We start from the raw sequence: 15,378 nt of genomic DNA on the forward strand, positions 1-15,378 counted from the left end.
AAATAATATATTATAAAATTACTGAATTGGACATATTTTGACGCTTTTTGTATGCGAATATTTGGAATTCCATCTTATAATAAGGATATATATATGCATAAGTCTGATTAAATTAAATTACAGAAAAGAACAACACGAAGACGATCAATAGCAATAACATTTAATTTATAAAAACATGTTTTATATGCAAAGATAAAATATCATATCGTATGTCAATATTATGTCATACATGTATATATAGTCACTTTCACTTTCACACTTTCATTGTTTTTTTTCCCATGCACATATGTCATTGTTGTTGTTTTTTTTACTCTTGGGGCTTGTATAAGTTGCCGAACTCTCTCAAAAGTCCTGTTGAAGATAACTCCCCATTCCTGTACTTATCCCACAACTGGTGAGTCTGTCCCTGAAGATATGTGTACTTTTTGCGCTGGTAGCGGCGAAGTCTTCCTTCACTTATCAATTCCGAGTTCCTCACCGCTACCTGGGCCTCATCGTAGAGCAGTTTGATCAAAAGGTAAAATGGAGGCGTTCCCCCAGCCCTCCCATTCAATCTTCTATGCCATCCTATAAAATAATAGAAGTATATTACAATACCAATAAGATAGGGACAGGTCAACTATTAATAGATATATATTTATCTCTTTAATGCGGCGATGTATGTGTCCATGAATGCATTTCGAAAATTCGCTACAATTTTGGCTAAGACATATTTTTTTATGTATGAGAGGTATGACTGCTACCATGTATACAGTCTATTTCAAATATATAATATTGTCATAATATTTTAAAATGTGATTTTACCTTCAACATCGTTGTTGGTGCGGATGCTCAATCCAAACACCGACCAAGAATGGACTGGCCACATATCATTGTCGATCCAGGTCCGTCTAATGTAGGCTAACAGTCCATCAAAACGGTCTGGAGCTAAGTCTGCCATTGACTCGAACACAGGACCAATGTGTTCTGCAGGAAGGAATGGCAGACACAGAAGTTTTCTGATGAAGCGGTGTGCCCCTCGGTGACTGACATACTCGGCAGACAGGCCTTTTTCCTGTAAAAAAAATTAGTTTCAGAATACGTTCAAGAAAGATAAAAAAAATACAATTAGTTTCAGAATATGTTCTATAAAAATCAATTGGCAATATCAAAATATTTAAAAAAAAATATGTATATTTCAATCATATGGCTCTTTTATATGTATATATTTGATGTGACATCATCTTGTTTTTATTTAATTCTATACTTTTTTTAATATTGTTTGATTTACTTAGTAAATACGATTGTTTTCATTACCTGTACTTTCCTCCATACTGCTTGCCCCCAGTGGAAACTGCATCCGTGGATTTCTGCATCCTCGAAAACGTGGCGTAATGCATTCCAAAGGGCTGCCTCAAAATCAACAACGAAGTCAACCACATTCACTTCGCGCTGTAGCAAACGACCCAGTTTCTGAAATACGAACTAAAAAATAAATTTCCATTCCAAATATTCCCATATACAGTACACTGATACAAATATTGTACAACTAGCCGATATTGAGTATATATCGTAATGCAATTTAAGTTTTTATTTTATTATTCTGATTACCCTTTAATCTTGTACATGTCCAGGAACCCGATTGATATATGGATATTTTTTCAATTAAATAATAATTTATAGGCTATTTTTAATATTGAGTCTGTTGTACCTTAAGGACTGCGACGTAGTCTCTTGTGCGTCTGCTGCTCATGAGGACGTAAACGAGAGGTAGTTGTTTCGCACAATCGCCGCTCCTTACGAAGGCATGGATAGAAAAAAGGCTTGTGAAAGGTTCCCTCACAACCTTAAATGTCCCATCGAGGTACCATCTCTTCGCTTTCTTCAGTATGGCCAATTGATCGTCGCTAGCAAAAAGCAGGTGACGGCTGTCACCAACTCTCACGTCACACCGATAAAAGTTAGGCGGTAAAAAGTCTTCTTTCACCTTAAACAAAAACATAAAAATTTGCTGAAACTAAAGCTATGTGTTATCTTTAGAAATAATGAAAAGTAACAGAAACTTTTATAATCTAATGCCAAGAAATCTCAATTTCCATCTGTCAAACGAATAAGGTCCGACATTTCTAAATCAAATAATTGTTGAGATGCTAAAACAGTATGTTGGAATCGTTGTTCTATGGTCGTATGGCGGGTGCGTTCTTTGAACGCCACATTTCCTTGTTGATCTTGTTTTAACAGCATGCGTCATTACAGGGTAAACCATGATTTTATATCAAACGTACACATACCTCGAAGTTAAGATCTGAAGGTTCTTCTGGGCGAAGTTGTTGTCTCTTGCGGTTAACTACTCTAGCAATGTACTCAGTGTTCGGCTTCTCGACGTCAGACGGTTGAATTACCACGTTAGCAACTTTGTCAACTATACTACCTGCCGACGTAAACACTTGTTGTGATGCCTGTTGCGTTGCCTGTAATTAAACGCATTTATGTGATTTGTAATCAGTCGGTACATAATAATTTTTTACGGACAAAATATGCTATTTCATGCATTTTTTATTTACAAATGTCTTACTAATGCAGAGCCATGTTTTGAAGATTTATTTATACATGTACATTTCTTTTAACAATGCATTTTTTTGCAGGACGTTTTTCTTCATTTATACCTGAAATGGTGGTGTACATTACTAATAAGATACTGTATTTTTTTCTAATTGTCTTTACCTCTTGAGTTATCAACATCCTAGCTTTGGCTGAGGGCACGCTACCATGGTTGTGATCCTTTCCACCAGGGAAGAAGTCGGAGCCAACTTGTCGCACAAGAGCTGGGCACACATTGTTAACATTGCGCACGCTGCAGCGCCATGTAGAAGAAGTTTTTTTCCTACCCTGGATATATTTTGAATATAAATTCAATAAATGCATTTAAACATTATAATAAATGTTGTTATACCTAAGAATGGAAATCAATCGTCTTTAAAATTGATCCATCAATGCGTAATTAATGATAATATATATATATAGAGCGGGCATATTTAAATGTATTCTACATTCTGTTATCTAATATTTAAATGCAGCATTAACTAACACTTTTCATATATCAATTTTTTAAATAAAAATAATGTATAAGTGTTATACCTAAGAATGGAAATCATTCATCTTTAAAATTTATCAATCAATGCGTAATTAAGGATAATATATATATATATATAGAGCGGTCATGTATTCTACATTCTGTTATCTAATATTTAAATAAAAATATTGTATAAGTGTTGTATATTTGATATCAAAAACTACCTTGAGGTTGTACGTGTATCCTTGTGAGTCCGTTAATATATCTTTACCCCTCTGTGAAGCACCTGACAGTATTTCGTAAGTCACTGGCGTATCTTCGATTACAGAACCAAGCATCACAGGACCCTCGCCGGAACTGAAAAGGAATAAAAATCGTTATACATAATATAATAACTGACAGGATATGATAAGAAGTCTAAGTGACAGTATAAAAACATTCATTTTTGTCATGTACAAAGATTAGATAAGGTTATAATATAGAAAGAACGGTATTAGTAAAAAATCTGATATTAGTTATTAGGTTTGTATACTTTCAAGTATCAAGTTCGTAAAAAGGCGAAACTGTTCTGCATTTATCAGTTATATGTGTAAATCAAACTTTATTTATTTTAAGTAGCTGCGAATTTGGCTATGGCACAAATGCAAGTGACAGTATATACATGAGTTCATACTTCCTTTTGTAAAGAGAATCGGTGTCTGCAAAATTATACATTATTAACTAGCCAATGTTATGGTCATTTCTCTTCTGTAAAGAACATTTTAATGTTAATTCTGAGGTCTTCATTTAAATATAATTTGACTTACGACTCTAGGACGTCATCCCGTTCGTAGTAGGAGTTGTCAGCTAGGATAGACCTTGAACAATCAGCAGCAGATTCATTAGCATACTCAGACATAGAGACATCGTAGTTCTCACTAGAAAATGTTGTGTTGACTGATGAACTGACCACATAACCCGTCTCGTTGCATGATTCGTCGGACTGGTGTGAGTTCTCCGCACAACACTGAAGAGATTCATCGGCAGGCTCTTCTCTAGCAGTAGCACTACATGGCTGACAAATGAACGCAATCTCCCGGTCACCTCTCACAGCTGACCTATAGTCGGCGATTGTTATACCTGTAATATAATGTTTTTATTCAGTTGACTACCTAAATTAAATATGTTCTTTTTATTGTAACATGTACATGTTCGTCATACATTCAATTGCGGCAGTTATATACAACATGAGAAGAGCATGAGCATTTATACATCGATATCATGTGTATATTAGTACATGTAGTATCATTATATCAACATATATTCCATGTTATAATAATAATAATAATAATAATAATAATAATAATAATAATAATAATAATAATAATTATAATAATAAAAATAATGATAATGATAATAATTTAATCCATAAACCAATTTTGGTTTTATCCTGGGTTAAACTGTTTTTACTCAATTGCTAGAATACACTTGTTAATCTAATTTCTAAATATGTTTCATTAAATCAAACATATCATCATTATTTTACAACCAATAAATAAATATAATTGACACAATTGATACAATGACCTAAATTATCGTGTTGATTGACGATAAGTGGATACTGTACTGTTTTATGCATGATATAAATTGTTGTTAATTAGATATATCGTGACACGTGCCTTTGGTTATTAAAGTATACACATGGTAATTTGATAATAGGATTAACGACACAAATACCTCTGTGGTTGGATACGTTTTTATATATTTAAAGAACGCGTGTCTTTAATTTGAAATTATACAAATCGCGTGAAAATCGTGCCAAAGGTTGTTATAAAAATTTATTTTCCAAATGTCGAATTTGATTTGATGGTGTATGGTCAAATATATGAAAATGTTGATTAAATACAACTTGTTATTATTGTACGGATTTTTTATTTAAAAAAAAATAATGAAAAAAAAAATAAAAAAATAAATACTAACTCTTTCAAAGGCATGTATGTATATACAACTCCTATGATAATAATGGACCATAATATTACAATAAAATGCAATTTAGAAAAAAAAACTTAATAAATTCTTTAAATATTCTTTGACATTTTTTAATCCAATACACTATATACGATCATTTGGAATTGCAAGATCATTTGTCTGTTAAAAATGAACATAAACATCACAAATGACTAACCTGTATTACAACTTCTGTGTTGCCAGTGTTCACAGCGCTCACACTGAAGTGCTTGCTGATTTTTCCGCACATGTTTCCTACAATCAATGCAGGGGTACATTGTCACAATTAACAACACTAATCAATTAAAAAAATCACAATCAACAACACAAATAATTAAAATTGTCACATACACCGTTCACATGCAGTCTATAATCCAACAATATGGAATTCTAAGAAATGATTGATATGCACAAAAAAAATAATCCAATGTTCGTATAACGTACAACGCAAATGTGTTTTTAAGAATAAATCTTATATTTATCAGGGAAACTTTTATATTGACAAGTTCCCAACAAACAATTATCATGTTTTTAATTGACACGATCCTTCTATAATGAGATCAATACGCACCGACATAAAGTTTTTAGCGCTTCTAATTTCTGTTAATCTGTCGTCAGTCTTTAATCCATTCAGGGAGGCGGGAAAAATCAAAGAGTTGGACCTAATTTTAGTTTTAATTATCATTAAAACTCCGATTAATTAAACATTAATTGAATGTTTGTAAACTTACCTGTCTTTGTAGTTTGACATCAAAGCTATGCACGTGCGCTTAGATAAAGATCATTAAAATTTAACGTAAAAAAGACGTAATTATTTTATTAATATTTCGATATCAATCAAATTCAGTATTAATTTTACATATTTTACATAAAAGAATTATTTAAAGACATTTTAAAGACAGAGATCGAAAGTAGGGGACGAGTTGACCATATTAGGGACGAGTTGACCAAAAGTAGGGGACGAGTTGACCAAAAAGGTGTCGAGTTGACCAGAGGACGAGTTGACCAGGGGACGAGTTGACCGGATTGCTAAGCGGACAATATAAACATATAGGGAAAACGCTGACGATATAGACAAAGAGGAAAAAAGCGGACGATATAGATATATAGTGTAAAATGACTGAGCATAGTTAAATTCATATTAAAGGCTAATAATTGGCTTTTATAAAGTAATATCTGAAAGGTGTAATTATTATAATAATTAAAAAAGACTTTAGTTTATTTATTTGTTCAAATTCTTAAATTTAGAGCATAGTTAAATTCATATTAAAGGCTAATAATTGGCTTTTATAAAGGTGTAATTATTATAATAATTAAAAAAGACTTTAGTTTATTTATTTGTTCAAATTTAAAGTTACATGCTTTGAATTCATTTCATTGCTTACAAAGTGTTAATTTGAATTGGATTATTAAATTATTGTGTTCTTTAACTTTTAAAGTGTAATTGTGTATCAAATATTGTATAAAGTGTTTTCACTAAGGCATTGTTAAAATGGCATTCGTTGTAGGACACAGTCAAGTAAAATATATGAGTGATTATTTGTGTCAACATTCGTACAGTGTGTTTTCCTATCCTGGATATAAAACACGCCAGTTTTGTTTCGAAGAGGACATTTTTGAAGTTGCTCCATATTTTTCGGTAAGTTCATATCAATGATATTCCCCATTGTAATCTTTATCAACCTGAATAAGATATGAATTTTCTTGAACAATCATGTTATGTTCTACCAGACAATAAAACAGTAAGAAATGTATAAATTATATATTTATGTATATACTGATTCCATTTTTGTGTCGCCTCTACGGAATAGTGGCGACATATAGGGATCACTTCTCCGTCGTCTGTCTGTCCGTCTGTCTGTCTGTCCGTCAGTCCGTCACAAAACTTGTCCGGACTACTCCTCATAAACTACTGGTGCAATTTCATCCAAACTTTACAGGAATGATCAGTACCAAGTCTAGTTGTGCATATTGTCAGCATTTTCCGGTTCAATGATTTTTGTCAGAGTTATGGCCCTTTAATAATTTTTAATTTTAAAGTTTGTCCGGATTACTTCTCTTATACCACTAATGCAATTTCAATGAAACTTTACAGGATTGATGTGTAGCTCAAGTCCTTGCGCATATTGCACGGGTTTTCCGGTTGAATGATTTTTGGCTGAGTTATGGCCCTTTGATAAAAAGGTGTTTTTTCTGTGTGTTGCCAGATACACAAAAGCTTAAATTGTTTTGAACGAAAAGAAATGACGGAATTTCCATTAACTAAGAAAACTTTAAGTAAAAGGAAACAATATAGTGATACAATTATTAATATTTATAATTATTGTCTATGTAATTTACCTGAATGCCTTGATGATATGGTTTTATGTGATAAATGTAATAAATGGTTCCATAAAAATTGTATTAATGCCCCCATTGATGTGTCATCCATTGATAATGACTTTGATTGTGGTTTATGTTCTTAAAGGAAAAACGAACTTTTTTATAATATATTTTACATTTATTAAGATTCACTTTAAGATCAATGTTATTTGCAGTCTGAAAATACAATTTTTGATTTTATGATTTTTAATTAAAAAAAATATTAATTTAATTATAGAACTTTATTATTTTAAAACAATACTTATTATAAATTAAATGTAATATATTTTTGGACAGCATTTTTTCCGCTTTGTATATATTGCCATCGTTTTTCCTATAAACGTTTAATACATTGTCTATTTAATATTGTTGTCTTAAGTAAGGGATTTTGTTAAAATATGTGATTGTTATATTCTTTATAGCTATATACATATATTGAGTTGTTACATTGATATTATTATTTGTATGTGTAAAATAAATTCATGTACCGAATGTGTTATATTGCTTAAATAAAATTGCAATGAAGTTCATTCTTTATCTTCGTTTTTATTACTGCACAATATTACTATACATTATCATTATCTATTTTATTATAATTTTATCTCACACATCATTCTACACTATATCTATAGCGCCCGCTTTTTTCCTCTATATCTATATCGTCAGCTTTTTCTCTATATATTTATATTGTCCGCAAAAATAGGGCAAAGAGCGGACAGGTTCAATCAGGAAGCATGTTGTTGACACTTAATTGTCGTTAATTTGCAACACGTGTCCGTCACAAGAGTATACGTCTACTCTAAATTTCTATATCGTCCGCTTTTTTCCTCTATATCTATATATATATAATTATTTTTATTTATAGCTTTGTTCCAGTAAGTTATCCAATGGCAAACTGAAATCTTTACTAACAGCCAATCGTATTCTAGTAGTAACCCAATTAACAGTTATGTGGAATTCCATTCATAGATAGCGGACTACTTTTCTCGTGTTTTCTCTTGAAAGTCGCACTCGATTCATGAAAATTAAATAAATAAATAAAAAAATAATTAACCGAGTGACATCAGTATTTATTTAATGTTGATTTAATGTGAGCATTCCCCCGTCTCCAGCAACCAACGTGTTTCTAAATAGCAATCAATTTTTAAAACTTATATTTCATTTCATTTTTTTTTCTTTTCTCTTTCTCTTTTTCTTACGATTTTGTACCATTGTAACACTCATTGACCGGATACTGTATTATTTTGTGTTCATGTAAATTTCGTAATAACCCCATGTTGTACGATATTATATCTTCTTGTACCTGGGTGAATAAAAGATATGTTCTGTTCTGTTCTGTTCTCTATATCGTCAGCGTTTTCCCTATATATCTATATTGTCCGCAAAATGCGTATCATGTTATCTCTAGCTAAGTGCCGACACGATTAATCAGTAGCGTGTTGTTCACACTTATATAATTACCGTTAATTTGCAGCACGCTTCTGCTTATATTGTATCAATAAAAAACAACAGCCTGTCATTACTTATTTATATCAATAATTTATGATTAAAAATTACTCTTACAAACTTTTGATTTTGAAAAATCAAGGCTTTTTTTATTTTGCGAACAAAAATTTTGTCCGCCTACCAGTTGCACATAAAGACATACAAAAACAATGCCAAAATGAAATACATATCCTTAATTACATATCAGCTGTTGCCAATTTAGTACCATCATTGTAATTCTAAAGACATTCATTTGATCCATTTGTTTTATATATTAGTTTTCAATATTTAGAAATTCCGAAAATGTGTCATATAAATATAATATAAAATTCATTGACATTCAATCATAAATTACTTTAATATTTCTCCCAATTTGCTAATTTATTATATTTTTTTTATATATTAAAGTATAAATCCAATTACACGTCATTTTTATAAACTTCATCAATGCCCAAAATCATCACCAATTAGTCTACACTATATATCTATATCGTCCGCTTTTTTCCTCTTTGTCTATATTGTCAGCGTTTTCCCTATATGTTTATATTGTCCGCTTAAGGCGTCCGCGTTTTAGACAGGCCCTTTTCTGAACGGGATCTGTCATTAACTTTAGTGTTGTTACTTTTCAAATCAATAACATTTTTAAGTGTAATATATTAATGTGAATGTACAATTTAACAGAAAAGAATTTTTATGTATATATAATGTGTTCAGTCGGGGTTTTAATAAAAACTTTGGCATTAAAGTTCTGCATTTTAATAATTTATCCCTTTTGTCGGTGAAGACATAGGAAAGCGCTCTTCTAATTGGTCTGACCACGTTATATTTATTTTTCAACAATTAATAGAAATAACGAAATGGCTGGAGATGAGTCTAAGTCAAGCTTGTCCAGCAATGTTTTACAAATGAAGGTATTGACTCAATGATTTAAGATGCTATATTCTGCTTTCTTTTAAACAGGTCTAGGATTTCATGAATTGATATAAATTTTGTTATGGACAGTCTGTAAATTTTTGGACGATCAATAATTTTCTGTAAATTTACAGGCATTAAGTAGAAAAATAGTAGAAGTTGCATTAAAATTCAAAACCACATTTTAAAATGAATAAGGTTACATATTATATGACTATATGTAACTAACACTATGGTAAGATTAAGAACAATTTGATGACTTTCCATTTTCACTTTCAACAAAAATTTCAAAATCATCATACAAAGATGAAACTCGCCCAATTACATTTGTAAATATAAACAATCAATTAAACAACTTGTCTTTTGCTGCAGATTTTAGTGTAAAACCAAAAACAGCAAATTTCATTTGAATATCTGTAAATTTATGGATTGAAAAATCGGCTATATCCTGGATTAGACCCGGAGTATATATAAGGTTCATTCCGTTTTCTTTAGTGTACTATATACAGTAAACTCCGCTTATAACGAACTCATAAGGACATTCAAAATCTGTTCCTTATATCCGGAGTTTCTTGTAAGCATATAGCGAATTAGTTCCTTGTAACAGGAGTTTTTATAGCGAACAGATTTACAATATTATTATAACGAACTGATTGTTTACCAACGAGAGCCATTTTGAAGAGCATTTGATTTAAAAAAAAGTCTTTTTTTCTATTTTATAAACAATACCCGAGAGCGTACTTTTTGGAATCCTTTGCTATTTCAGTTTTTTTTTTATTTTACTCCTTTTCTCAATTTATCATAAAATATCATATTTTGTTTCTAAACTCAGTGCTTTTTTGTTTTGATTGCATGATTAAGAATAAACAATATTTCAATTTTTCTTCCTTTTATATTGAATATCTTCTCTTATATTTTAAGGGTAACTTTAACTTATGAAAGATATAGATTTCATTTCATTTCAATCAAGCGTACTTCTTAATTTTCAATGGATTATGCTATTAGGTACTGCTATACAAATTCATTTTAATAGATGTTTTGAAGTACATACAACAATAAACGGTACATTCGGCCGGGTGCTAAAAAACGAAAGTTGAAAATGCGGGATCTATTTACGGATAGCCGATATTTTGGAGTTCGTTATAAAAGTGTAATTTTCTGTACTTTTAACTAAATTGGGACTAAGAAATGAGTTCTTTATAAGCGATAATTCCTTATAACCGTGTTCGCTTTAACCGTATATTTTTATATTAAATAAGGAAGGGCAAAATTCGGGCCAAAATAAATTGTTCCTTATAACCGGAAGTTCGTTATAACTGTGTTCGCTATAAGTGAAGTTTACTGTACAAGTTTGCCAAAGTTTACTCAGTAAGTCATTGGCAATGTTTACATCCCTGTAGTCAAAAGCTAGATTCTGAGATATTTTTTTTGTGGGTCAGAATCTCGCTTTTTGTAGAATACACAAAATATCACAATATCTCTGATTATCTCATCATGTAGTACAATTAGTTGAACTAGGAGCACTTTTAGAATCTGTCCGCAGCAAAATCCATGACTTGTAACCCTCTAAACCTAACCCTTTCCCAAAACACTAACCCCATCCCTAGAAATAATCTGAGTGATTTTAATGGTCGATTTTAAAATTTATTACACCAATGAAAAGCTTATGATCTTAGCTTCATCTACGTATATACTTCAACACATTGTTTGACACTAAAGGCAGAGATCTGCCGAGGACGCGATTTTGCGCCATTGGCGCTAAAAAAATGAGAATGGCGCAGGAAAATCGGCAGCAAAGGGCCATGGGCGCATCTAAAATCTGTGGCAGACTTATAAGAAAACAAAACTGTCTGCTGGTTTATTTAGTCATCCAGTCAAAACTGGTACCAACAGCAACATTCCCCTGTAATTACGCATATTCTTGAGTTTATCCATTCCCCTATAGCTTATGTCCATGTTATCTACTTACCGCATTTCTTCTCATAATCCACACAGATACTCATTTCTACTACGTAAATTTAATCCAATATAACAAACAAACAAATTATACAACTACTTAATATTTAAAATGATTATCGGTAACTGAAAAAAAGTGTTGCTATTTTAAGAAATGCTGTAAGTTACAGCATAATCTGACAGGTGTACAACATGAGCACCCCTAAGGTCACTCAAGTTTATGCAAGCTTTGTAAAAAAAGATGTCTATTTCGTCATCAGAATATTTGACAGGGGGATTAACCAATCAGGTAAACATTGTGCATGACTTTTTTTCATGATCAAAAGGTCTGTCGGCAAGTGTCTTTGATGTATGCTGTCTACACAGAGGCATACAAGGGGCAATAAAATTTCGTCAATATACAGTGGTAAGGGACATTTAGTGCAAAGTAGGAACAATTCAATGGATAATGCACAGTATTAGACATTAGATGTATGTGAATGATTTGCATATCAAATTTTTGAGCAGCCATTTAAAAAATATTTTGCCTGCAATTAATATTAGTTAGAAAGTTACCATGTAGGCATAATTTTTAATTATTGGTTAAGTACTGAATCATAAGTGAACCACTTGTCATAAAATATGATTTAAGTTTTATTACCAGGGAAATTCAATTATCTACTTTTAACTTTTTAACAGTTATTTAGGTCAATGTTTACTTATTTTCCCAAGGCCCATACTTTGGTAAAAATGGCCCATCATTTTCAGACCAAGTGGGCCCAGGGCCCAGTACTTTCAAATTCTTGGCAGATCTCTGCTAAAGGTATTTAAATTTACGGTTAAACCTACCACAAGTCGGACCATTTAACATATGTTTTATACCGTGAGATATGCAACTGATTATCTTTTAAAACTTGCAATTTTACTGATAAGAATAGCCTGTCGTCCTCTAGTTCAGAAACTGTCAGTCGGTGTATTAAAAAAATAATATTGCAGGGCTCTCAGTAGGGTCAGAATTTCACGAGTCAAAGACTCTTTGGCTAAAATTTTCATGAGTCAAATAATTTTTTTCTAGTGTCATTTGACTACATGAATCATTATTATGTTACAAAAATAACTGTATTGGAGGTCATTTTTGGAGATTCCAAAGTCTAAATTGACAGAAAAAAATGCCTAATTATAAATGTCTATACCCCCACCACCTAAAAAACAAAACAAATAAAACAAAAACATGAATTGCTGTGAAAGAATAAAATAAGCAGCAGCTTTTCTGATTAAATGTATAAAATATAAAAAAATATCTTTACTGGTATGCTATATCATATTAATTTTAAATACCAAAATGTACCAGGAATATTTATAAGAAATGCACAGGTACTCCAAGTAAATGAAAGACGTATTATAAACCTTCAGAAGCAATCAATAATTGACACCTCAAGTATGTAATTCTTATCAGTTGTGTAGAGCTATTTTTAGCGCTGTCAAATTGCAGCCACTGAATTGTCGCGCTTCAGTGCACAGGGTATAAACAATTGCCGTGCGTAAAGCATTTTATACACATCTTATACTGCCTGTTGACATTTTTTATGAGTGTGATTTGAACACATGTAGGATTTGATAGATAATTAGGGGTGGATTTAAGGTAATTATTATTGCATTGCTGAAAGTCCCATGTGGAAAATTGACTCTTGAGCAGATTTTATCACGTGTCAAATATGTGCATTTCCCGATTTTCACGAGTCAAAACCCGGATCCCTGTGTCAATCGAGAGCCCTGATATTGGGTAAAATCATAGCTGCAGACAGATTTTAAAGACTAGCTGTTGGACTATCATTCCCCTTATGTCAAAAAACCTCAATAAAACAAATAATAAAAACAAAATTGTTGTAAATTTACAGTTTATGAAAAGGAGTGCACTTAGAATAGAAAAAGAAAAAAGTGAAGAAGAAAGGAAACATGAAATAGATGATGAACATTGGGTGTTGGATCTGCCGCCTATTGAACAAAGAGAGTAAGCATAGTTATAACATCATCAGATTTTCAATCATTTTGTAAAAGAAATCAAAAACGATTGAAAGGTTCATTTCTAGGGCTGTCATTGATTCAAGTTGAAAACATGTTCTGTTTAGTGTCTTGTTCATAAAAGCCCATTACATGATTTTTATCCAGACCTTTTTTTTTTGTCATCATTGTGCATAATGTTAGACATGGAAACCTGCTTCAGTATTATGTTCTGGATGAATTTTCCTAATTTCTAGACATTTAATCAGTAAGTCAAAATTATCGATTTTTTGAAATGTGTATTGATTATTGATCAACAGAAAAGTATCAAGGATACATCGATAATGTTTCTATTGATGACAGCTCTATTCATTTCACTTATTATTATTTGAAATTGAGTCTATATATTTCCAATAACATTATACCTTTTCAATCCAAAGTTTCTAGAAAAAACATAATAAATTTTTAGCTCATCCAGCTGTTTCGAAGAAAAGGTCAAAATTTTGTGATAGCAAGCTTTTTTTTGATGACTGCATTGTTAAGGTCATGCAAAAAATTTACTGTAGCCAATTATTCAAACATTTTAAAAGGTGTCAACATGAAACTTGGAATATTTGCTTATCATGGTAAATTGCAGTTGTTAGACAAGGGGCATAATTCTGAAAGTTATATTTTTGGAATTATACCTCTATTTTTTAACTTAGAATTTTTATCAATGGTTGCACTTAACAGACAAACGTTTACTCTTGTTTTTTAACTGTATTCCACTTTTTAGAACAAATATAATAATTGACTATTTTTTCATGTTACTAAGGTTTTCAAGTAGTCATTGTCAATATAGTATTTTTGTTTTTGTTTGCAGAAGTAAATATGTTTTAGAGCCAAGCTATGAAAGATGTGAAAATTTAATGTATGGAAGGATGTCTTTCAAAGGTTTCAACGCTGAAGTAGAGGTGAGTTTCTTTATTATATTCCATATCCATACCATGAACTTTGTACATGTTTATACAATAAATAAATATAAGAAAACAAAGGTTATGCAATGTATGGTTTATATTACAAGTGTAATGATTATACATAGTTACTCCCCTTTGTTGAATAATCGCCATTGATACTGCAATTTATTTATCAAACGACAGTTTGCTTGCTTTATATTTTATCAGGTAAAAGTGTTTGATACTTACAGATCTAGTTTTATTTAATATCAGATTGTGAATAATTTAAACATGTTGTCATCCGTCGATAGGTATAAACATTTATTATAGATTTTATAAAAGAATTTATTAGACGCTCATTATTTGAATAATAACGTAAGGAAAACGTTTTTATATGATCGAGACGCTTTTAAGGGAATGAGTATAAATAATGGGATAACCTGTTGACCCTTTCTAAATGGATTTGTCTATGCGTATATATACCAAAGTTTTATTGCAGAATGGGAGAGTTGAATTTGAGGTTGATTAGAGAACTTGTTTAAAGTAAATTAATATTTTATTTTTGTAATTTTGTTGTTATTAACTTGCTACGAGCTTCCTTCCCATAGGGAATAGTTAAGCAGTTAGTTAAGTGAAAAACCGGGTTGCATAAATATAAATATTGTTTACTGTTTTCGTGATATTTATTGATATGAAAGGAACTGAGAGTAA

At 31.2% G+C, this 15,378-nt stretch overlaps 2 protein-coding genes across 4 annotated transcripts; one reads left to right on the forward strand and one right to left on the reverse strand.

Moving 5' to 3' along the window:
• Positions 1-146: 146 nt before the first annotated feature.
• On the reverse strand, positions 147-6,072 carry LOC132715331 (uncharacterized). 3 transcript variants are annotated; one of them, XM_060698320.1, is made up of 10 exons: positions 5,770-6,072; positions 5,217-5,293; positions 3,859-4,171; positions 3,277-3,409; positions 2,704-2,868; positions 2,271-2,450; positions 1,691-1,966; positions 1,297-1,452; positions 805-1,054; positions 147-567 (listed from the first exon to the last, which is right to left on the reverse strand). In XM_060698320.1, the coding sequence occupies exons 1-10, from the start codon at positions 5,787-5,789 to the stop codon at positions 308-310; spliced, it is 1,830 nt and encodes a 609-aa protein (XP_060554303.1). In that variant the 5' UTR covers positions 5,790-6,072; the 3' UTR covers positions 147-307. The 3 variants fall into 3 exon arrangements, with proteins under 3 accessions (XP_060554303.1, XP_060554302.1, XP_060554304.1); XM_060698319.1 differs by having other exon boundaries at positions 5,217-6,072; XM_060698321.1 differs by lacking the exons at positions 2,271-2,450; positions 2,704-2,868 and having other exon boundaries at positions 5,217-6,072.
• Positions 6,073-9,642: 3,570 nt separating this feature from the next.
• Positions 9,643-14,685, forward strand: LOC132715334 (M-phase phosphoprotein 6-like; the record flags this gene model as incomplete). The annotated part of the gene is made up of 3 exons (XM_060698323.1): positions 9,643-9,795; positions 13,630-13,742; positions 14,595-14,685. Coding segments are annotated over exons 1-3 (258 nt in total), but the record flags the coding sequence as incomplete, so codon positions are not given.
• Between the last annotated feature and the right edge of the window lie 693 nt (positions 14,686-15,378).

This window comes from Ruditapes philippinarum, unplaced genomic scaffold (assembly GCF_026571515.1).
Source record: "Ruditapes philippinarum isolate M1 unplaced genomic scaffold, ASM2657151v2 ctg7060_1_1_1_1, whole genome shotgun sequence".
In the NCBI taxonomy this organism is placed as follows: domain Eukaryota; kingdom Metazoa; phylum Mollusca; class Bivalvia; order Venerida; family Veneridae; genus Ruditapes; species Ruditapes philippinarum.